The sequence below is a fragment of the Heterodontus francisci genome, chromosome 6 (genome assembly GCF_036365525.1).
Source record: "Heterodontus francisci isolate sHetFra1 chromosome 6, sHetFra1.hap1, whole genome shotgun sequence".
Taxonomy (NCBI): domain Eukaryota; kingdom Metazoa; phylum Chordata; class Chondrichthyes; order Heterodontiformes; family Heterodontidae; genus Heterodontus; species Heterodontus francisci.
In genome coordinates this window covers 120,881,907-120,905,159 of record NC_090376.1, presented here as the reverse complement: position 1 = coordinate 120,905,159, position 23,253 = coordinate 120,881,907, and the positions used below count along the sequence as shown (strand labels likewise).

The 23,253-nt window shown below is 42.5% G+C and overlaps 1 protein-coding gene across 1 annotated transcript in view; it reads right to left on the bottom strand.

Moving 5' to 3' along the window:
• nalcn (sodium leak channel, non-selective) overlaps positions 1–23,253 on the bottom strand; it is a 175,149-nt gene that overhangs the window by 125,843 nt on the left and 26,053 nt on the right. The window contains exons 8-10 of the mRNA XM_068032929.1: positions 16,704–16,846; positions 12,878–12,982; positions 8,558–8,644 (exon numbers count right to left, since the gene is read on the bottom strand). Coding sequence (XP_067889030.1) covers positions 8,558–8,644; positions 12,878–12,982; positions 16,704–16,846 — 335 coding nt within the window. The remainder of the gene's footprint in view (positions 1–8,557; positions 8,645–12,877; positions 12,983–16,703; positions 16,847–23,253) is intronic.

Here is a 23,253-nt window from a genome sequence, read left to right as displayed (position 1 = left end):
CAGCAACATGATAATGACCAGATAATTTTTTTTTAAAAAAAGTGATGTTAGTTGAGGAATAAAGATCGGCCCCAGGACACCAGGAAGAACTCCTCTGCTCCAATATATATTATGATATATAAATACACTTGGCCAGACTTTCCAATTTGTCACTGGGCATAAAACTGACATTGCAGATTGGTCTCACGTACAATTATTTCCAATGCCGGTCAGGATGAGTGAAGACTTGGTCATGTATTTTTAATTAAAGTTCTCCCTCCTCTTGCTGATTTGCCTAATGGATAAGATGGGGCCATTATGCAAATTCAATTACTCCCTCAAAGAGAAATATAGCAAGTTCACCTCGCGGACCCCTGGGATATTAAGCATGTACAAGTTTCACATTGTTAATTGTCATCAGTGCTAAGGACCATTAAAGTCACTTTTACAACCAATTAAAAAAAAACTCAGTGGGTACATTTTCACCTTCAGCGCATCTGCTGGTAATGTGGCAAAGCAGATTGTGCACCTGATAGAAACAGCCCAACTTTCATCCCAGATGAGAAGATTTTCATCAACAGATTTTTTTTGTTTTAAAGAAGTTATAAATAGTTCTCACACCTAAATAAATACAAATTGTCCAGATCTTGTTTCTTTTCTGTTGACAAAGAGGCACTCATCTTACATTTGTGACATCAAACACAACACATGCACTATGCAATGATGGAGGTGCCTTGGTATGCAAATCTGATTTTTGTGAAGAAAATATTGTGAAACTACTTGGTGGTGGCAGTGATGGGGGAGGAGGGGATGGGGGAGGAGGGGATGGGGGAGGAGGGGATGGGGGAGGAGGGGATGGGGGAGGAGGGGATGGGGGAGGAGGGGATGGGGGGAGGAGGGGATGGGGGGAGGAGGGGATGGGGGGAGGAGGGGATGGGGGGAGGAGGGGATGGGGGAGGAGGGGATGGGGGAGGAGGGGATGGGGGAGGAGGGGATGGTGAGAGGGGATGGTGAGAGGGGATGGTGAGAGGGGATGGTGAGAGGGGATGGGGAGGGGTGGGGGGAGGGGTGGGGGGAGGGGTGGGGGGAGGGGTGGGGGGAGGGGTGGGGGGAGGGGTGGGGGGAGGGGTGGGAGGAGGGGTGGGAGGAGGGGTGGGAGGAGGGGTGGGAGGAGGGGTGGGAGGAGGGGTGGGAGGAGGGGTGGGGGGAGGGGTGGGGGGAGGGGTGGGGGGAGGGGTGGGGATGGTGAGAGGGGTGGGGGGAGGAGAGTGAGACTAATTGGATAGCTCTTTCACAGAACCGGCATCGGCACGATGGGCCGAATGGCTGCCTCCAGTGCTGCATCATTCTCTAAAGTCAGTAAAATCTGAAGGTCCCTGGTTTGCTGGGATTCTAATCAAACCATCAAACATCAAAATACAACAATCAAAATCAGCCAAGTCTAAAGGCTTCTTTCTATAATCATCAACATGCCTCGAGAGGTTTCAAAGAGATAAGCCTTACTGCTGTTAGATAGATGCGTTATTTTGAACTAAGCTAGTTTTAATGAAAATTTTGGAGGTACTTTTCTAATGAGCTGGTGTTCATTGTAAATTTGAATGCATTGATTGAATCATGGCTCACTGCATCACTTGAAGATGAATGTCTGATTTCAGAGTAAATGTTAACAAGTTATTTAGCATGATCCATTGTGCCAATATGCTTTAAATCATTTCTTTATCTGTGCAGAAACAGTAGTAACGTACCCATAAATAGCCCTAGAGCACAAAGTCCAGTGCAGTACTGAGGGAGGGCTGCACTGTTGGAGGTGCCATCTTTCAGATCAGATGTTAAACAGAGGCCCTCACCTTCCACTTATGGAGTGGGTGCCTGCACACCCTCTTGTGAGTATAAAAGATCCCACATCACTATCTTGAAGAAGTGCAGGGGAGTTCTCCATGGTGTCCTGGAAAATATTTATCCCTCAACCAACATCACAAATAAACAGAATATCTGGTTGTTATCACATTGCTGTCTGTGGGAGCTTGCTGTGCACAAATTGGCTGCCGCATTTCCTGGAGCTGGCATCAACCCACTGTTCAGATGGATGGAATTGGGGGACGCATGCAGCATAAAAAAACCAACCCCTCATCACTGGGTCAACAGCAGAGGTTCCTGTCTTCAAGCTCCCTCAAAGACAGTGGACAGCCCTCAACTGAATCCACACAGGGCATGGGCGTTGCAGCCACCTGCTCCATAAGTGGAAGGTGAGGGATGACCTGATGTGCAATTGTGGCCATGAGTCCCAGACCATGGAACACATCACATTGACCTGTCCACTAAGATCTGTTGTGGGAGGCACCTCATTTCCCCACTCGGCATCTTAGGAGGCCATCGAATGGGTTGTCAAACCAGACATCCCATTATAAGCCTTTCCCATCATACAAAAGTGGTATCAGTTCTCTACAGGGAATAGCATAAGTACCCACTGACTCAAATCTTCAGTGAAATCATACGATCATTTTAACCATTCAATCGCTCTTAGCTTTTACAGTGATAGCTTCCAGGAACTACACTTCACAAGGTTTCTGTTTCCCTAATGGCTACTTAACATTTTGTAATAAAAATTAATTAATCATTTAAACAGATATGAAAATGATACCAAGCTATTTATTTTTGTAGATCAATTTGTTGCGATATCCCATATCACTAATATGCCACTTCAGCAGAATTTTATGCTCAAGTTTTATGAATCTGTAGGAAATTATTGACTTGTTTTAATATGAAAGTACCTACACGGGTTAAATATTTCTGAATTAATCCTTACTGCTCGAGTGCTTAGACAGGGAAGGAAATATTTTTCATTCATTCTATTTCATTTACATTGTTAATGAGTAAATGTGAAGTCAGGTTGAAAACTGGAAATACGGCTGTAAACTATACCACAGTTCCAGAGAGTCAGTGATGGCATTACAGTGCAAGCTACTGTTACTTGCTTTAACAAAGATAATTCCAAGAGATACACTGAAACAGAATCACTAATGTTTAAGAGAGGAGGTGGGGGGGGGGGGGGCAAATAAGAGGAGGGTGGAAAGCAAGAGGCAAAGAAGATAAGAAAGAAGAAGAGGAAGAAGAGTGGGAAATCTTGTTCTGTAAGTGGGAGGTGGTGCAGGCTGGTAGGAAGAATAAGGAGGCCACATCCGCCTTGACAAAAAGAGTATACATAGGATAGAGGAGTAAACAAATCACATCATTAAACAGGTTAACATGGCTATAAAAACTGTAAAGCACTGGGAATTATTTCTAGAGGAATAGAATTGAAAAACAGATAAACATTATGCTAAACATATATAAAACTTTAGTTAGACCACACTTGCAGTACTATGCACTGGCAAACTGGCAAAGGTGCAAAAGAGGTTTACAACGATGACCAGAACCGAGAGGTTATAGCTATCAGGAAATACTGAACAGTTGTTTCTCTAGAGAAAGGGCGGCTGGGGGAGGGGGGAACCGGATACAGGGCTTTAGAGGGTTTTGATAGAGTAGACGTGGAGAAGACGTTTCCACTTGTGTGGGATTCCAAAACTAGGAACCATAAACATAAGATAGTCACTGATAAATCCAACAGGGAATGCAGGAGAAACTTCTGTACACACAGGAGGGTCAGTAACCAGAGGACACAAATTTAAAGGTAATTGACAAAAGAACCAGCAGGGAGATGAGGAAAATTATTTATTTTTTTTTTTTTTTACACAGTGAGTTGTTGTGATCTGGAACGCGCTGCCTGAAAGGGCGGTGGAAGCAGATTCAATAATAAATTTCAAAAGGGAATTGGATAAACACTTGAAAAGATCTTCAGGATTACAGGTACAAAGCAGGGGAGTGAGACTAATAGAATAACTGTTTCAAAGAGCTGGCACAGGCACAAAGGGCCAAATGGACCCCTTCCGTTCTGTAATAAAAACAAAGTGCTGGAAATACTCAGCAGGTCAGGCAGCATCTGTGGAGAGAGAGAAAGAGAGAGTAAATGTTTCAGGTCTTTGATCAGAACACTCCTGCATTGTTCTATGATTCTATGAGTTCAGAATAGTTGCTGTAAACACAACCCGGGTTGGAGATACATGTACATAATCAAGTGTAATAAATAAAGTCACGAAATGTCAATCTGGCAGCTTAGAATTTCTGTTGGTTGAACGTATGAGCTGGTGAGTAGACAGATAAATCCATGTTAACCATCATGAGCACCAGCGTATGGATCACCAGGAGGAGAAGCAACTACACTGGAATCGTGAACAGCAACAGCCTGATGATCCTCAATGAGTGGTTTAGGTCTGTAAAACCTGCCGGAGAGCTTGCCTCTCTTGTATCGAGCTTATCAGCAGCATAGTCATCAAGACCTGTTCTCTTTCTGGCTCAGCTAGAGTAGCATCAGCTATGGCTCAGTGGGTAACAGTCTCACCTCAGGGTCAGATGCTCGTGAGCTTGAGCCTCGCTCCAGAGAACTGGACATAAAATCTAGGCTGACGCTCCCAGTGCAGTACTTTTGGATGGATGTTGAACCTGAGGCCCCGTCTGCCCTCTTAGGTGGGTGCAAAAGAGCCCATGGGACCAAAGTGCATGGCCTTTGAAATGTTTTTTTTTACAGACATGCACGTGCAGTAACTTAAAGGGGCCAACTTGTGCATGACCTGTGTGGGGACTTTATGGTTGCAGCATGGCCATGCAGCTTAGAGGGAACATTGCATGGCACTATTTCAAAGAGAAGGCACGCACTAAAGCTTGGGGCAGCCGCAGCAAAGGCTCAATGGGGAAAGACCACAGTGTAAGGTCCCCCCCACCAAGCTGAACTGAGGGGCTGGATCCATGGGAAACCCCTCGAACTGTATCGTTAATATTTTCATTTGCTGTAAATGTAAAACGGTAATTGGCATGACAATTGTGAAATGGAAGGGTTGTGAAGAAACTCATGATAGTATAGAAGGAAACTGATCTCCCTTGCAATGTTTGTATTTTTTGATGCTGTTTGAAACTGTTTGGCGATGTAATTTTTGCAGATTTTTATGAATAAAGTATATTTTGGAAATAAAAAAAAAAAATTTCAAAGAGAAGGCGAGTTCCCCCTGGTGCTCTGGCTAATATTTATCCCTCAACCAACATCACAGACAGATTATCTGATCATTATCACAAAGCTGCTTGTGGAAGCTTGATGTGCATAAATTGGCTGCCGTGTTTCCTACATCACAACAGTGACAGGAATTCAAAAAAAAGCACTTCATTGGGAGGCCATGAAAGGCCCTGTGGAACGCAGCGCCTCTTTTATTTTCTTTTACTAGGGTTGTCATCAGAACAACTATCAATCAACAACCTTGCTCTGTAGCTTGTTCTTCTGGCTATAACTGTGAGCTCAATTGTTTCTGTTCAGTTTGTAGATGCTGCCATTTTATATTCAGGTATTCATATGGTGAAATTGAAAATGATTAGTTCTTGTGCTTTAGGCGTCTTTCACTAGAATGGAACATAGAACACGATTTTCATTTGCTTATTTTACCCGTTTGTATAAAGAATATAAATTGCTGAGAAACACACTTAATTCCAGTGGCAACAATGAATGGACTTTTATCCTCTCCTTAAAATGATACAGCACAGGAGGCCATTCAGCCCATCATGTCTTTGCTGGCTCTTTGAAAGAGCTATCCAATTAGTTCCACACCCCTGTTCTTTCCCCATTGCCCTGCACACTTTTCCTTTTCTAGTATTTATCCAATTCCCTTTTGAAAGTTACTATTGAATCTGCTTCCACTGCCCTTTCAGGCAGCGCGTTCCAGATCACAACAACTTGCTGTGTAAAAAAAAAATTATCTTCTCCCTCTTTGGTCCTTCTGCTGATCACCTTAAATCTGTGTCCGCTGGTTACCAAACCTCCTGCCAGTGGTAACAGGTTTTCCCTTATTAGAGTAAATTCATGATTTTGAACACCTCTATTAAATCTCTCCTTAACCTTTCCTGCTGCAAGTAGAACAATTCCAGCTTCTCCAGTCTCTCCAAATAACTGAAGTTCCTCATCCCTGGGACCATTCTAGTAAATCTCTTCTGCACCCACTCGAAGCCTAACAACCAGTTTAATGTTTAACTGTGAGAATCACATTCGAGGCTCTAATCGACAGGGATGATACCAGATCAGAGAGGTTGTTCCTATCAGGAAAGACTGAACAGGCTGCGACTCCTTTCTCTCGAAAAGAGAAGGCTGAGGGATGACCTGGCTGAGATCTTTAAGATTATAAAGGGTTAGATAGGTTAGATGTAAAGAAGATGTTTCCACAAGTGGGGGAGTCCAGAACTACAGGTCAATAAAATAGAAGACAGTCACTAATAAATCCAAAAGGGAATTTAGGAAAAAACTTCTTTACCCAGAGAGTGGTGAGAATGTGGAACTCGCTACCATAGGGAGCATAGATGTATTTAAGAGGATACTAGATACACAGGTGAGGGAGAAAGGATGCTGAAAGGATGAGATGAAGTAGGGTGGGAGGAGGAGAGTGTGGAGCATAAATACTGGCATAGATCAGTTGGGCCAAATGGCCTTTATGTTGTAAATTCTAGAGAATTAGAATGCCGTCTAATTGATATGATTGCTGATATTGGGTGTATCGTTTACAGCTACCAAAATAGCAGAGGAAATGCACGACCAGCCATCTATAAACATACAAAAATGTAAACACTGCAGTTGCTGAAAATCTGAAATAAAAACAGAAAATGCTGGAAACACTCAGTAAATCAGGCAGCTTCTGTAGAGTGAGGACTCAGTAGGATTAATGCAGTCGGGCACCTTCCTGAAAGAGAAGTGCCTTAAGGTTAAGCTGAGAGGATGTTGAATAAATGTTACCAGTGCAGCAAAAGATCAAAGCAATTCACTTATTTTGAATGCAATTTTTTTTTTTAAGCTGATTAAATGTATAAAACTTCAACATAAACTGACAGTGCATAATTGCATCAGCACAATTACCTTTACAAGAATAAATGAGAACGATTCATGTGTCTTGTGCAAAGGTTACCGTAGGCTATTTTTCAGAATCCAAAGCTATCCAATCGAATATAATAATGCAGATGCCTAAGAAAATATTCTCTCATAACATCAACAACTTATGCTGTTCCTGACCTTGTTGATATGCTTGGCTTCATACTGCTCTCCATCCTCTGCCAGTCATATCACATTATTTTAATTAAACCACCAATGTCAGTGGAAAGTTTCCATTTGATAAATCTAACACAACTCAAACCTCAAACTGCTCAATGTTCCAAGCATAAGAACATGAAAACGTTTGATAGGGTAGACGTGGAGATGATGCTTCCATGCGTGGGGGAAACCAAAACTCGGAGCGATAAATATAAGATAGTCACTAATAAATCCAATAGGGAATTCGGGAGAAACCTCTTTACCCAGAGAGTGGTGAGAATGTGGAACTCATTACCATAGGGAGTAGTTGAGGCAAATAGTATAGATACATTTAAGGGGAACCTAGATAAACACATGAAGGAGAAAGGAATAGAAGGATATGCTGATAGGGTGAGATGAAGTAGAGTGGGAGGAGGCTCGTGTGGAACACATGCACCAGCATAGACCAGTTGGGCCGAGTGGCCTGTTTCTGTGCTGTAAATTCTATGTAATGTTACAAGTTCTGCCCCAAATCAACATTGCAAATCCAAAAGCAGTGGATGTTCACTTTTGGCAGGATTGGAAAACTGATGATGATGAATTGATTACCTGATATAAACCACTGAAATCGAATGAAAGGAAAAAAAAAAATCAGGAAGGCAACCTACTACTGCCAAAAGTGAACCTTACACCCAATCTAATCTACTTACTGACCCAAGGTTTATTCCCTCAAGCCTGTTGGGATCTGGAAAGTGCTGCCCAAAAGGATGGCAGAAATAGATTCAACAGTAACTTTCAAAAAGAAAGAAATTGGATAAATATTTGAAAAAGAGATATGTACGGGGCTATGGGGAAAAAACAGGGGAGTGGGACTAATTGGATAGCTCTTTCAAAGGGCTGGCATAGACACAATGGGCTGAATGGCCTCCTCCTGTGCTCTAAGATTCTACGATTTTAATAGGAAACTGGCACAATTCGACTTATTCTTCAGGAACTGAACTGCCCGCTGTTGATCATGGAGAATATCATTAATCAATATTGAGAAATCCAGAATACAAAACTTCCTCCCATATTCCGGAGAGGAATTTAAACAACTTATTTATATATCAATACATATCTCTGATTGTCTCAGATTACTACCCTGGTACAATGGTATCGACAATTTTTGTTGGCCTGACTGAAGGCCCCAAGCTCTGGAATTCCCTCCCTAAATCTCTCCATCTCTCCACCTTCAAGTCGCTCCTTAAAACCTACCTCGTGGATGAAGTTTTGGTCACCCGTTCCATTATCTCTGTGGCTTGGTGGCAAATTGCGTTTGATCATCGCTCCTGAGAAGTGCCTTGGAACGCTTTACTATGTTCAAAACTATGTTAGCAATGGACTTTATTGCAGAAACCCTAGTTTGAGAGGAAACATGCCCATGTTAAACAGTGACCGTGTTCATACCTGCAAGCATGCTGGGGCTCTGCCCTGAGGCTTATTCATGTCCACCGCGACCAGCTGCCATCCGCCAGCAGCATCTTCATGGAACATCTATAGGGAAAAGACAATTCTGTTCACCAACATACTTGCTTTAAATAACCAGAAAATAGCACATTGATTCAATAATATTTACCATACAGCTATGTATAGAGGCTGGAGAAGCTGGGGGTGTTCTCCTGAGAGTAGAGAAAGTTAAGAGGAAATTTAATAGAGTTGTTTAAAATTATGAAGGGTTTTGATGGAGCAAATAAGGAAAAACTGTTTCCACTGGCGGGGTGGGTGGGGGGGGGGGGGGGGGGGTGGCGGTGGTGGTCAGTAATGAGAGGACACAGATTTGAGGAAGAGGAGGAGAATGCTCATTTCACGCAGTGAGTTGTTGTAATCAGGAATGAAACGGTGGTGGAAGCCGACTCAATAGTAACGTTTAAAAGGGAGTTGGATAAATACTTGAAAAGGGGAAAGAGCAGGGGAGTGGGACTAACTGGATAGATCTTTCAAAGAGCCAGCACAGACACAATGGGCTGAATGGCCTTCTTCTATGCTGTATAATTCTTTGTTGTGGAGTAGGTGACGTAATTTGAATCACTATTTTCACATAGTGTTAATACAACTTACAGATCACTGCCACTCAGTGAACTCAATATTGGCCCCAATATTTACTTAGTGTTGGGAATAGAGTGGTGGGATGTTTCAACATGAGACCCAGAAGCGAGGCTTTCTTGAAGATCCTGCTGAGTATAATGGTAGGACATCTCAAATTTTTTCAACAGATTTCCCGCCTGCCAGCCACATTGACGGGGTAGCTGCCTGTTTGGGAGGAAAGCAGTCAGGGAGCGGAACTCAGGATGTCTCCAGCACTGGCACACAGTGGCAGCAATGTGTACCATCAACAAGATGCACTGCAGAAACTTGCCAAGCATCCTTTGACAGCACCTTCCAAATCCACGACCTCTACCAACTAGAAGGGCAAGGGCAGCTGATGCATGGGAACACCACCACCTGCAAGTTCCCGTCCAAGCCACACACCATCCTGACTTGGAACTATATCGCCATTCCTTCACTGTCACTGGGTCAAAATCCTGGAACTCCCTTCCTAACAGCACTGTTGGTGTACTTACACCACATGGACTGCAGCGGTTCAAAGCGGCAGCTCACCACCACCTTCTCAAGGGCAATTAGGGATGGGCAATAAATGGCATCGCCAGCGTTACCCACATCCAATAAATGAATAAAAAGCGAGTCTTGTGTTGTCAGTAGGGGTGGGTGGGAGTCAGACATCAATAAGGGCAGGGTGTGACGATCGGGGGGTTCTGATTACATGGCAAGAAGCTTGTTGAGTCTGAAGAAAACACTCGTGCTCCTCTTGGCCCACAAGCAGTGCTGGAAATACACTTACCTCATGGATCCAGCCCTTCCTGCCTCCTTTTATCTGCCAGAAATCCAGACCTCCACGTGATAAAAATCTCCTTAAAGATTTCAGTCAGGACCCGTCTCCCGAGCGTGGACTAGTTGCCCCTCCCCCAGCGGAATTTAGTTAAAACCAGAAGTGGGGTCAGGTTTGAGAATTTTTATAATTTTACCTTCCTGCTCGCCTGTCCTTGAGGGTTAAACCCCTCCCCCCACCCCGTGAAGCTCATTGGCATGATAATGAAATTGTGCGAGTTAGCAGTATAAGGCTGATTTCGCAAACGCGCTTTGCCAGTAGACAGACTTGCCTGCTAGTCATTTCTATTTGAAAGACTGGCCCTTATACATACAGGAAATAAAAAAACCTAAACAACAAACATACACACCGTCCTTTCATAGAAAATTGTTATACTTTAGTGGCAGAGCATAGCCATTGCAATATTACAAAAGAGAAATACTGCAGATGCTGGAGCTCTCGAAGAAAAACAGAAAGTGCTGGAAACACTCAGGGTTTCTGGCAGCATTGGTGCATCTGTCACAAATTTTCACAAATGCTGCCTGACCTGCTGGGAGTTTCCAGCACTTTCTATTTCATGTCTTTTTGCATATTTTTGTGGTTAACAGCGTAGGGGAGGGAACTTTCACAAGGTGTGAAAGACCAGGAATAGATTAACACTAGCAGCGTATATGAGTTAAGCAACATTTTGTTTTTAAAATTCTCTTCGTTTTTTCACATCCCTTCATGGCCTTGCCACTCTCCATCTCTGTAATCTCCTCCAGCCCTACAACCCTCCGTGATCTCCGCGATCCGCCAATTCTGGCCTTTTGCGCATCCGCAATTTTAATCACTTCACGATTGGCGGCTGTGCCTTCAGCTGCCAGAGTCCCGAGCTCTGGAATTCCCTCCCTAAACCTCTCCACCCCTCTCTCCTCCTTTAAGACGCTCCTTAAAACCGACCTCTTTGACCAAGCTTTTGGTCACCTGTCCGAATATCTCCTTATTTGGTTTGGTGAACAATTTTCTTTTATAATGCTCCCTTCAGGCCTCTTGGGACATTTTATGATGTTAAAGGCACAATAGAAGTACAAGAATACCATTCTCAAAAATAAATGACCACGTCACAGTTTACTATTCTATTTCATTGCTGGGTTTATAAATACATCTTTGTGTTTCAGACTATTAAGTCAATTCAAGGTGCTTTTCTTTTTTGACATTTCCGAGGCATGAGCAATCCCGATTCTGGACAGTAAAATTATACATCAAAGCCATGACATGAAGACATGACTTATCACCAGCGAAACTGAATTATGGTTATTCTTTCAAGTGTGAAAAGCTATAATTTACGATTGCTAGATATGTGAATGTAACTCACTGCCACAGCTAACAGCATCTGCTAAATTTAAAGGGCAAGGTCCTGGTGGAGATCTGAAAAAGTAATCTTTCTTTCATTTTAAAAACCCATTACACTGAGCTATGACTAACTATGATTCCATTTGGTGAACGTTCAATTTTGGGAGAAGTTTGGGAGGAGGACTGTTCAGGTGGACAGTAGTGGAATACGCAATGGAAATTTGTTACACTGGATCTTTTAACATTCATTCTAGGAATGGCATTGCTGGCAAGGCTGGCATTTATTACCCATCCCTAGATGTCCCTGGGTTTGATACAGCTGAGTGGTTTGCTGGGCCACTTCAGAGGGCAGTTACCAATCAACCACTGGTGTGGGACTGGAGTCACAAGGACGGCACATTTCCTTCCTTCAAGGACATTAGTGAATCAGTAGTGTTTTTAGTGATAACCCATCAGTTTCATGGTCACTTTTAAATGATAGCAGCTTTTTATTCCCAGAAATATTTTCTTTTAAATGAACTCTCTTCAGTTGTGCATCCATGACAGTTTCCACCCTCATTACCAGCAGTCAACATTGTGGCTTAGGCTGAGAAGTGACAAACAACATTTATGCCACACAAGTGGCAGACAATGACAACCTCCAACAAGAGAATGTCTAACTTCCCCATGATGTTCACTGGTGTTACGATCAGTGAATTGGGGTTGGTATCTCTCAAGCAGGCTTAATACCTTCATTGTTATTTATGGAACTAAATCAACATAACAATCACAATGAAACTACTCCTACCTACCTACCTTAGGAATGGTTTATTTGAGGATGTTGACAGACGGTTTGCAACCTTGCCATCCCCCTATTGGGCCCTGACATCAGCCAACCTGTGATCTTTCCTTCACTAAGACTGCCTACTTCCACCTCTAACATTGCCCATCTCCACTCCTGCCTCAGCTCATCTGCTGCTGAAACCATCATCCATGCTTGTATTATCTCTGGACTCAACTATTCAAAAACTCTCCTGGCCAGTTTCATACCTTGCACCCTCCTTCAACTGGAATTCATTCTACTGTACGTATAGTAGCTCATGCCAAATACCCATCATCCTGTGCTCACTCACCTATATTGGTTCCTGGTCTGGCAATGCCTTGAATTTAGAATTCTCATCCTTGCATTCAAATCCCTCCATGGCATCGCCCCTCCCAATCTCTAACATCCTCCTGCCCTACAACCCTCCAAGATATTGCGCTCCTCCAATTCTGGTCTCTTGCGCATCCCCATTGGAGGCCATGCCTTCAGCTACCTGGGCCCTAAGCTCTGGAATTCCCTCCCTAAAACTCTCCACCTTTCTACCTCTCTCCTCCTTTAAGATGCTCCTTAAAACCTTCCTCTTTGACCGAGCTTAGTGTCAAACATTGTTCAATAACGCTCCTGTGAAGCACCTTGGAATGTTTTACTAAGTGGAAGGTGCTATATAAATGCAAGTTGTTGTTGCTTGATTTTTCCATACGTGAACTCATGGTAGGTACATCACCTGTGTAGTGGCAGTGGAGGTCGTGCTGCTTCTTGGCCCCCACATCTGCTGAAATTGAACTCGTATTTCTGCAAATGTCTCGATGATAACTGCAATGAATACATTCTGAAATTAAGGGGAGAGAGAAAATTAACAAAATTTATAAGCACATGAGGGAGAAGGGAATAGAGGGTTGTGCTGATAAGAGTGAGATGACGAAAAATGGGGGGAGGTCCAAGTGGAGCATTAATGCCAGCGTGGACTGGTTGGGCCGAACGGCTTGTTTCTGTACTGTAAACACTATGTAGTCCTAATGCAAAAAAAGTAACAATTTAATAGTGGAAAATTCATGAAAAAGTGCTTGGCAAACTGCAACAATCAATGTACATATGAACATGGAAATAGGAGCTAGAAGAGACCATTTGGACCTTTGAACCTGCTCCACCATTCAATAAGATCATGGCTGATCTTATACCTCAACTCCACCTTCCTCGACTATCCCTATATCCCTTAATTCCCAAAAATCTATTTATCTCAGTCTTGAATATACTCAGCGACTGAGCATCCACAACCCTCTGGGGTAGAGAATTCCAAAGATTCACAAAATCTCCAAGTGAAGAAATTTCTCCTAATCTCAGTCCTAAATGTCCGACCCCTTATCCTGAGACTGTGAATCCGTGTTCTAGATTCCCTGACCAGAGGAAACCCTTTCTGAGCAACTACCCTGTCAAGCCCCTTAAGAATTTTTGTATGTTTCAATGCAATCACCTCTTAATCTTGAGACTCCAGGGAATATAGACCTAGCCAATTCAATCTCTCCTCATAGAACATAGAACATAGAACATTACAGCGCAGTACAGGCCCTTCGGCCCTTGATGTTGCGCCGACCTGTGAAACCATCTGACCTAAACTATTCCATTTTCATCCATATGTCTATCCAATGACCACTTAAATGCCCTTAAAGTTGGCGAGTCTACTACTGTTGCAGGCAGGGCGTTCCACGCCCCTACCCCTCGTAGGACAATCTCCTCATCCCAGGTAATAACACAAATTCTCGTTGCTTGCTCTGGTGCAAGGTCATTGAACTGAAATGTTAACTCTGTTTTTCACTCCCTCCACAGATGCTGACTGAAAAGCTGAGTGTTTACAGCATCTTCTGTCCTCATATTACGTTACTTGTACACACTATCATCCTTAAAAAAATAGGGCCTGTGTTTTTTCCCTCAAGAAAAAGTTGTTCACACCAGAATGATGCTGGGGCTGAAAGGGACAAGTTGCACAGACTAGGCTTGTATTCCCGCGAGTATAGAATACTAAGGAGTGATCTAATTGATGTGTTTAAGATGATCAAATGGTTTTGATAGAGAGAAATCAACCCTATTTGCTCTGTGGCGGGGGGTGGGGTGGGTGCATAGCCTTAAAATTAGAGCCAGGCCGTTCAGGGGTGATGTCAGGAAGCACTTCTTCACACAAAGGGGAGTGGAAATCTGGAGCTCTCGCTCCCCAAAAAGCTGCTGAGGCCGGGGGTCAATTAAAAATTTCAAAACAGAGATTAATATCCTAACAAAAAATCCATCAAAGATTACAGAACCAAGGCAGGGGAATGGAGTTGAGGTACAGATCAGCCATGATCCAATTCAGCGGTCATCAACCTTTTCTTTAGTGAGAGCTACTTCTGATAAAGAAAAAATATCACAAGCCACCCACACCACCCGCCACCCCCCCCCCCCCCCGCCTCCTGTTCGCACCCTGCATCATTCCCCCCCACTCAACCCTTGTCCCATTCTGATGTCAGTGCGCGGTGACGTCAGGATGCATTGTGCAATCGGACTGTGTTGTCAGGAGCTTTATGCGAGCTACTCAAAGGCCAATGTGAGCTACCAGTAACTCTCAATCAACATTCTGGCGACCCCTGATCAAATTGAATGACAGAACAGACTCGAGGGGCTGAATGGTCTCCTGTTCCTAAGTTCCTTCCTATTTATTCATGAAGACATCGTCTAAAAGAGAAATAGTCAGGGATAATTTTATAGGTTTGCAATCCCAATGCAGAACTTTGTGTATATGACACTGCCTGAAAGGGCAGCGGAAGCAGATTCAATAATAATTTTCAGAAGGGAATTGGATAAATAGTTGGAAAAGAAAAGTTTCCAGGGCTATGGGGAAGGAGCAGGGGGAGTGGGACTAATTGGATATCTCTTTCAAAGAGCCAGGACAGTCACAATGGGCTGAATGGCCTCCTTCAGTGTTGCATTATTCTGTCACCAATGCAATTTGGACTCACAACCGCCATGATTTCCCTTTAGTAATGAATAGGACATTGAGGGCCAGGCTTCCAAATGTGCTGTCTATGTCCAAAGCTCGAGGCTTTTAAAATTACCCCTATATCTCAATCTAAATACTTTCCATGTAAAAACAGGGAGGCGAGGGGAAAAAAAAACATAGAATCATAGAATATTACAGCTTCAAGCATTTATTCAACTATTCTTTTGAAAGTTACTATTGCATTTGCTTCCACCGTCCTTTCAGACAGCTCATTCCAGATCACAACAACTCACTGTGTAGATTTATTTTTCCACATCTGGTTCTTTTGCTAATTATCTTAAATCTGTGCCCTCTGGTTACTGACCCTCCTGCCAGTGGAAACAGTTTCTCCTTGTTTACTCTATTAACAGCTTTCATAATACTGCAATTATGAAATTAAATGAAATCTCCTCATAACATTCCCTGCTCCAAGGAGAACAACTCCAGTTTCTCTGGTCTCTCCAAATCCCTGGTACCATTCTAGTAAATCTCCTTTGCATCCTGTTCAATGTCTTGATATCCTTCCTGAAGTATGATACACAGAATTGGACACAATATTCCAGCGGAGACCATACCAGTGATTTAAACTAGATTTAGTGTGACTTCCTTGCTTTTGTACACCATGTCTCTATCAATAAAGCCAAGGATCCCATATGCAATAATAAAGACAGAAAATGCTGGAAGTACTCAGCAGGTCTGGGAGCCTCTGTGGAGAGAGAAACAGAGTTAATGTCTGAATGACCTTTCAACAGAACTGGAAAAAGTTAGAGATGTAAAAGCAAAATACTGCGGATGCTGGAAATCTGAAATAAAAACAAGACATGCTGGAAATACTCAGCAGGTCTGGCAGCATCTGTGGAGAGAGAAGCAGAGTTAACATTTCAGGTCAGTGGCCCTTCTTCAGAACTGGTTCCAGTTCTGGTGGAAAGATGACCCCCCCAGGCATGAATCGATATTGGATCTCACAATAAAAACACCAGCCCATCCCCAGATGAAGTGAACACCAGACCTCGAGGCTGAATTGAACATTGATTCCTTTCCAGAATGATAACTAGGAAGAATGATGGTCACGTTTCCATGGTGACAACCTAAACACTGTTACAAATTTACAGCACAGAAACAGGCCATTCAGCCCAAACGGTCCATGCTGGTGTTTATCCACGAGCCTGCTCCCACCCAACTTTATCTCATGCAAGCAGCACAGCCTTCTAGTTAAACACATCACATGAGCATCTTTTCTCAGAGACTCAAAGCATTGCCATGTGAGACTGATATTTCTTAACTGCCGATTCCCTCCCCAGCAACTGAATACGCCCAGCTTTTGTTCTCGCCATTGCAGTACCTTTTAAGAGGACTGCTTTGGATTAAAAAGAACACTTCTTCACCTTCCTCATGACAGTATCACTTCCCTTTAAATAAAAGGAAAAGCATCCACTAACTGATAACATTAATTTTCTGCATCAGCGTCAATGAGGCAGATTAGCAAACTAGCCAGGTATCGTCCCACTCAGTCGTGTTTAGTATCTACAACTGTGAACTGCACCTTAACGAGCCAAGCGAGGAAGAAGATCAAAGTGATGAAGTAGAAGTATGACCGCCATCGCGGGAAGCTGTCAATTGCCCGGTACATGAAGAACACCCAACCTTCCTGTGAAGCAGCTTCATAAACCGTGAAGATACTGGTGCCTGGTGAGAGACACAAGACATCCAACAAGCATTATAAGGACTTTGAAAACTACAAAGATAAAAGGTTTGAAATAAGTTCAAACTTTTCTTCTACCTACACACAGGACTCACTGTTGTTCTTCCTTTCATGAATAAAGTAATAACTTGTGACTGTACAAGTTTACAGTGACAGAACCAATTCTGTCATTTTAAATAGATCTTGTTCAGATCCTTTAAGAACCAGAGGCAAGATGAGGATTTTTTTTTTTAAATGCCACAAGTTGTTGTAATCTGGAAATCGCTGCCTGAAAGGACAGTGGAAGCAGATTCAATAGTAACTTTCAAAAGGGAATTGGATAAATACTTGAAAAAGGCGAAATTTGCAGGGCTATGGGGAAAGAGCTGGCTAGTGGGACTAATTGGATAGCTCTTTCAAAGAGCTGGCACAGACACGATGGGTTGAATGGCCTCCTACTGTGTTGTAGCATTCTATGATTCTATATATGCAACAAAATGCTATGTGCTCAAAATCCCTCCATGGCCATGGCCCTCCCTATCTCTGTAACCTCTTCCAACCCAACAATCCTCTGACATCACTGCGCTCCTACAATTCTGCCCTCTTCCATGTCCCCGGCTTTCATTGGCTCATCACTGGTGATGTACCTTCAGCACCCGAGGCTCCAAGTTCTTGCATTCTCTCTCTAAACCTCTCCACCGGTTCTTCAACTATCCCAATATCTCCTGCTGGGGCTCAGTATCAATTTTTTTCTGACTTATGCCTGTGAAGCGCATTGGGAGTTTTGCTGCATTGAAGCCATCATGTCTGGCACATGATGGGCCGAATGGCCTCATCAGTGCCCTTATATTTTCTATGCTTCTACATAAATGCATGTTGTTGTTTGAACAGATAGCAATAGATGTTGTAATCCTTAGGAATAGAAAATATATAATGTCAAAATTTCATCATTGACACATTCCTCTTTGTCATGTACATCTTAACATTACAATCAAACCAAATATCGTGACAACAGCATAAAAACCTGAAAAAATTTTGGATGCATCTTGTTCCTAAACTAACCCTGACAGCATGAAGCAAATGACAGATGTCTGCAGTGCATCTGACTTAATGTTCATGTCCACGTTTACACCATCCATTTTCCTCTTCAACACTTCTAACATATTTGCTGAAACTGCCTCTGGATTCTTAACTAATTTCAGTCCTATTATTCGGAGTGCTGACGTTAATTGTATTTGGCTGGTTGGGTAGCATCAATGGTTATGAAAAATAATTAATTCTATTAACATAGCCAACATCTACGACAGGCATTTATCTAAAACATTGTTCATGCCTAAACGTTTGGAAATTGAAAATGCTTTTCACTCTTGGTCAGTTTACAGGTGTTGTGATTTGATTCAAAACTTCTCTGGATTCAGGTCATTCATTTGCTGTTTTCATGAGCAAACCCATTTTCCTAGTAAATTGAAAATTAAATAACTTAAAAGAACTGAATTGGAGCTGTGGGCGTCAGGGTTAATATGCTCTGCATGTAATGCTGGATTACAGATCAGTAACCACATGGATTATCAAGTCTATAGTTCCAGATCTTTTTGGACTAAGAAAACCACCGTACTATTGGACAGGACTATTTATCTCACAAAAAGAAAAATTGAAAAACTTGCATTTATATAGCGACTTTCACAACCACAGGATGTCTCAAAATGCTTCACAGGCAAATGAAGCACTTTTGAAGTGTAGTCACGGTAGCAATGTAGGAAACATGACAGTCAATTTGAGCACAGCAAGATTCCACAAACAGCAGAGTGATAATAACCAGATAATCTGTTTTAGTGATGTTGGTTGAGGGATATATATTGGCCACGACACCGGGGAGAACTCCCCTGCTCTTCAAAATAGTGCCATGGGTTCTTTTACATCCACCTGAGGGGGCAGACGGGGCCTCGGTTTAATGTCTCATCCAAAAGACAGCACCTCTGACTGTGCAGCACTCCCTCAGTACCACACTAGGAGTGTCAGCTGAGATTCTGTGTTCAAATCTCTGGAGTGGGACTTGAACTCACAACCTTTTGTCTCACAGGCGAGAGTGCTACCCACTGATTTGTAGCTGACAATCCACACAGTCCAGGTGGATAATTACCCTCCTATATTTGACAAAGAGGTCAATGCTGGAGAGAGATCAGCTTCTTCCAGTTAAAGACTCGGCAGGGGTTAGGGGTGAAATTTTGGATGGGGCACAAAAAGGAGCGTAATGGATGAGGCTCCTGGCTTATACGCCCCCTACCCAATTTTCCTTCTTGTTTACATTTGCACCAAAGTTGAATTTCAGCCCCATCTCTTCACCAGCCATTGTGGTCAACTTAGAGCAAGGTCTTCCAACTACTTTCAACTTTTCTGATAAACGGCAAACCTTTATTGGCCATTCTGCTTGGGCACCAGAACTGCGTCCTGGAGAGTTCTAAAGAGTGAAATTCTTTAAGCTAAAACTTACATAAATTGACTTCAGATGTGGACTGTTTATTGCCCATCGTGGAGGCAGACTGCAGTCAATATGTATTTCCATGTGGTGGGATCAGTAATAAATGGAGTTAACAGCTGTTAATATTATTAACCTTTGATGTTATCACACAATGCGTAGTTTGTGTCTTTAAAATATATGTTCAAACGTGCTTTTTGTTTCGAGTATTCAAAATTTTAAAACTTTGAAATAGAATTAAAAAATGTAACTAAAAAAGGAAACTTCTGACAAAAATTTTATGAACTTTCCCTTCTACTGAACCAGGACACATCTTGTGTTAAACTCTAGTTTTACAGTTCTCTCCAAAACACCTTTGAGCAGTGCAGCAAACCTTCAACATCTGCTTATTTCTTGTAAAAAAATTTTTTTATCATTCCTGAGCACGGCAAACACATTTATGAAAAGCAGTTGAATAATAAAACCTGGCGCTGACACGTGAAACTGTTACAGAAGTTGAGGGTCTGCCTTGCAAATTGGATCCACCAGATGTGCACTGCCATATGTCTTTGCATATGGTGAACAGCAAATGATGCTTCGCAATGGAAGGTGCAGGGAATACAACTTATACAAGAAAAATTTTTTCATTCATTCTTACCCAAAATGGAAAGTGCTTTCAGAAATCTGAATGTAATTAATACTCTGCACCATGGCTGCAGACAGAAGGGAATGGGTTTATTATTTTTATTCAAGGTGGGCACGGGAGTGAATTTTCAAAGATGTATTTTACAGCTCCTTGGTAACGTAATACAAAATAAAATGGTAACACCAGGTAACTATGGCAACCTTGTTCCATACTGAGCCTTCTAAGGCAAAGAAAGTTGATGGTCGTCACTGTGCACGAGACAGCTTTAGAAGGATAAAGTGTCAGATTTCCAGCATCCGCAGTATTTTGCCGTGGGATAAAGCATCAACCGTACGCACACCTGAGACTTAAAAAAACAGACTAAATAGAATTACTTTAAATACAAAACTTTGGATGCAATAGAATTTTTGGATCTCTCTTAAATAAGCTTTTGCAAAGTGGAAAAAGTTTGTGGCAGTGGAGATACAAATGGGAAGAGAAAACGCACTGCTGATTTGCTATCGCCAGTTTTACACTGTAAGAAGATATGAACATACGGATTAGGAGGAGGAGGCCACTCGGCCCTTCGAGCCTGCACCACCATTTAATAAATTCATGGCTAAACTGATTACTCCACATTTCCACCTAACCCCGATAACCTTCCACCCCGTTGCTCATCAAGAATCTATCTACTTCTGCCTTAAAAATATTCAAAGACTCTGCTTCCACCACCTTTTGAGGAAGAGAATTCCAAAGACTCACGACCCTCAGAGAAAAAAATGTCTCCTCATTTCTGTCTTAAATGGATGTCCCCTGATTTTTAACTGTGACCCCTAGTTCTAGATTCTCTCACAAGGGGAAACATCCTTTCCACATCCACCCTGTCAAGACCCCTCATGATCTTGTATGTTTCAATCAAGTCGCCTCTTACTCTTCTAAATTCCAGTGGCTACAAGCTTAGCCTGTCCAATCTTTCCTCGTAAGACAGCCCACCCATTCCAGGTATTAGTCTAGTAAACCTTCTCTGTACTATCTCCAATGCATTTACATCCTTCCGTAAATAGGAGACCAGTACTGTACGCAGTACTCCAGATGTGGTCTCACCAATGCCCTGTATAGCTGAATCATAACATCCCTACTTTTGTATTCAATTCCCCTCACGATAAACGATAACATTCTATTAGCTTTCCTAATTACGTGCTGTACCTGCATAATAACCTTTTGCGATTCATGCACTAGGACACCCAGATCCCTCTGCATCTCAGAGCTCTGCAATCTCTCACCATTTAGATAATATGCTTTTTTATTCTTCCTGCCAAAGTGGACAATTTCCCACTTTCCCACATTATACTCCATTTTCCAGGTCTTTGCCCACTCACTTAACCTATCTGTATCCCTTTGCAGCCTCCTTATGTCCTCTTCACAACTTACTTTCCTACCTATCTTAGTGTCATCACCAAATTTAGCAACCGCACCTTCGGTCCCTTCATCTAAGTCATTGCACAACAGTCAGAATTACCGCCATTGACTGATTTTCCCAATGTTCACCTGCAGGAAATTATGGCTCATTCAATACTGGATGCCGGACAAGCAGTCTGACAACACAGAGGCAGTGCAAAGGTCAAGAGAGGTGCAGCCGGCCATGTTGAAGCTGACCTCATGTCAATGGATGACGTGCAGATTGGGAAGAGAATGGAGCCTCGAAGGACTCCAATGGTGATGGTGCAGGAGTGAATTAAAGAGAAGCCATTGCAATCAAATGCTCTGGCTAACAACGGATCGGTAAAAGTGGAACTAAGTGAGGGCAGCCACACTGAGCTGGACAAGAGGAGTGGCATAGGAGGATGGTGGTGTGGTCGGCTGTGCTAAAGAATGTTAAGGATGGAGCCTCTGCCTGTCTCAAACATGGCCAATCGTTAAGAGGGGCAGGGCCAGAAGTCAGATATCAGGAGTTCCTGCTTTCTTTGCCCTCAATCAAATCCATTGTGAAGTTAGCAATAGCATGTCAGCCTTACCTCAGTGGGTGGCACTCTAGAATTGGAAAATTATGGGTTCAATTCCCACTCCAGAGACTTCAGCACAAAATCTAGGCCGACTCCCAGTACAGACTGGGGTATTAGGAGAAATTCTACAGAAATTGCATTTCTATGGTGCCCTTCTAGACCTCAGGACATCTCAAAGCACTTTACGACCAATGAAGTACTTGGAGTGCAGTCACTGTTGCAATCTAAGAAATGCAGCAGTCAATTTTGCTCAAAACAAGTTCCCACAAACAGCAATCTGACAATGATCTGTTTTCATGATGTTAGTTGAGGGATAAATATTGGCCGGAACACCAGGGAGAACTAAAATAAAAGCAAAATACTGCGGATGCTGGAAATCTGAGCAGGTCTGGCAGCATCTGTGGAGAGAGAAGCAGAGTTAAAGTTTCAGGTCTGTGACCAAAAGGTGATAGTCCATCCACCTGTCGCACAAATGTGGAAATACTCAGGTTTTATGAAGAATTATGCAGGACAATGAAATCAATCCTTATTATTGGGCAATATATGAATGTAAAGCTCAGTAAATAAATACAGCTTGCTACTCATTTCATAATACAAAATTGGAATGGAGTAGTGCTTGCTGATTACACCAAGGAATTCAACTGCTGGCCCACAAATTATAACGTTGCAAAGAACAGGGGAAACGTTGGGATATATAAATTTTGACAAATGCTTAGGAAGCACAGCTGAATTGAAACTCAATTCAGAAAGAAAAAAAGTGGAAAAATAGCATCAGGAATTTTACAACTCGTTTAATACCAGGCAGTTCAGACCATAAGAGCATGATAGAAAACACTCATCTTAGCTTGTAGGGCTCACAGAACAAAATGGAAATTTAGACTAGAGTGAAATCAGCAACACAAAACACCAACATTTATTAACAAATTTACTAACAAATTTTCCAAACTTTGCAATAAAAACGTGAAAAACGCATCAGAAGAATACTGACTCTAACTAAAAGCAGTAGCTAAAGAAGCAAAGACTATCTCAAGAAAACAAGTTACTGGATGAAATTCAATCTCAAAAAATGATCCCTACATCTTGCCCCTGCAAGGATCAGATATTTTTTCTGATGCAGATGGCATTCAGGTTTCCAGCTTTATAAAGGCCAGTTTTCCATCAATTACTGCCTCAGATCCAGCAGAGCCAATGCAAGAAATAAGAGCTGCAGGAGGCCATTTAGCCCTTTGAGCCTGTTGCACCATTCAAGATGATCATGGCTGACCTTCTACCTCAACTCCACCTTCTTTCACTATTCCCACATCCCTTAACTTCCTTAGTACGTAGAAA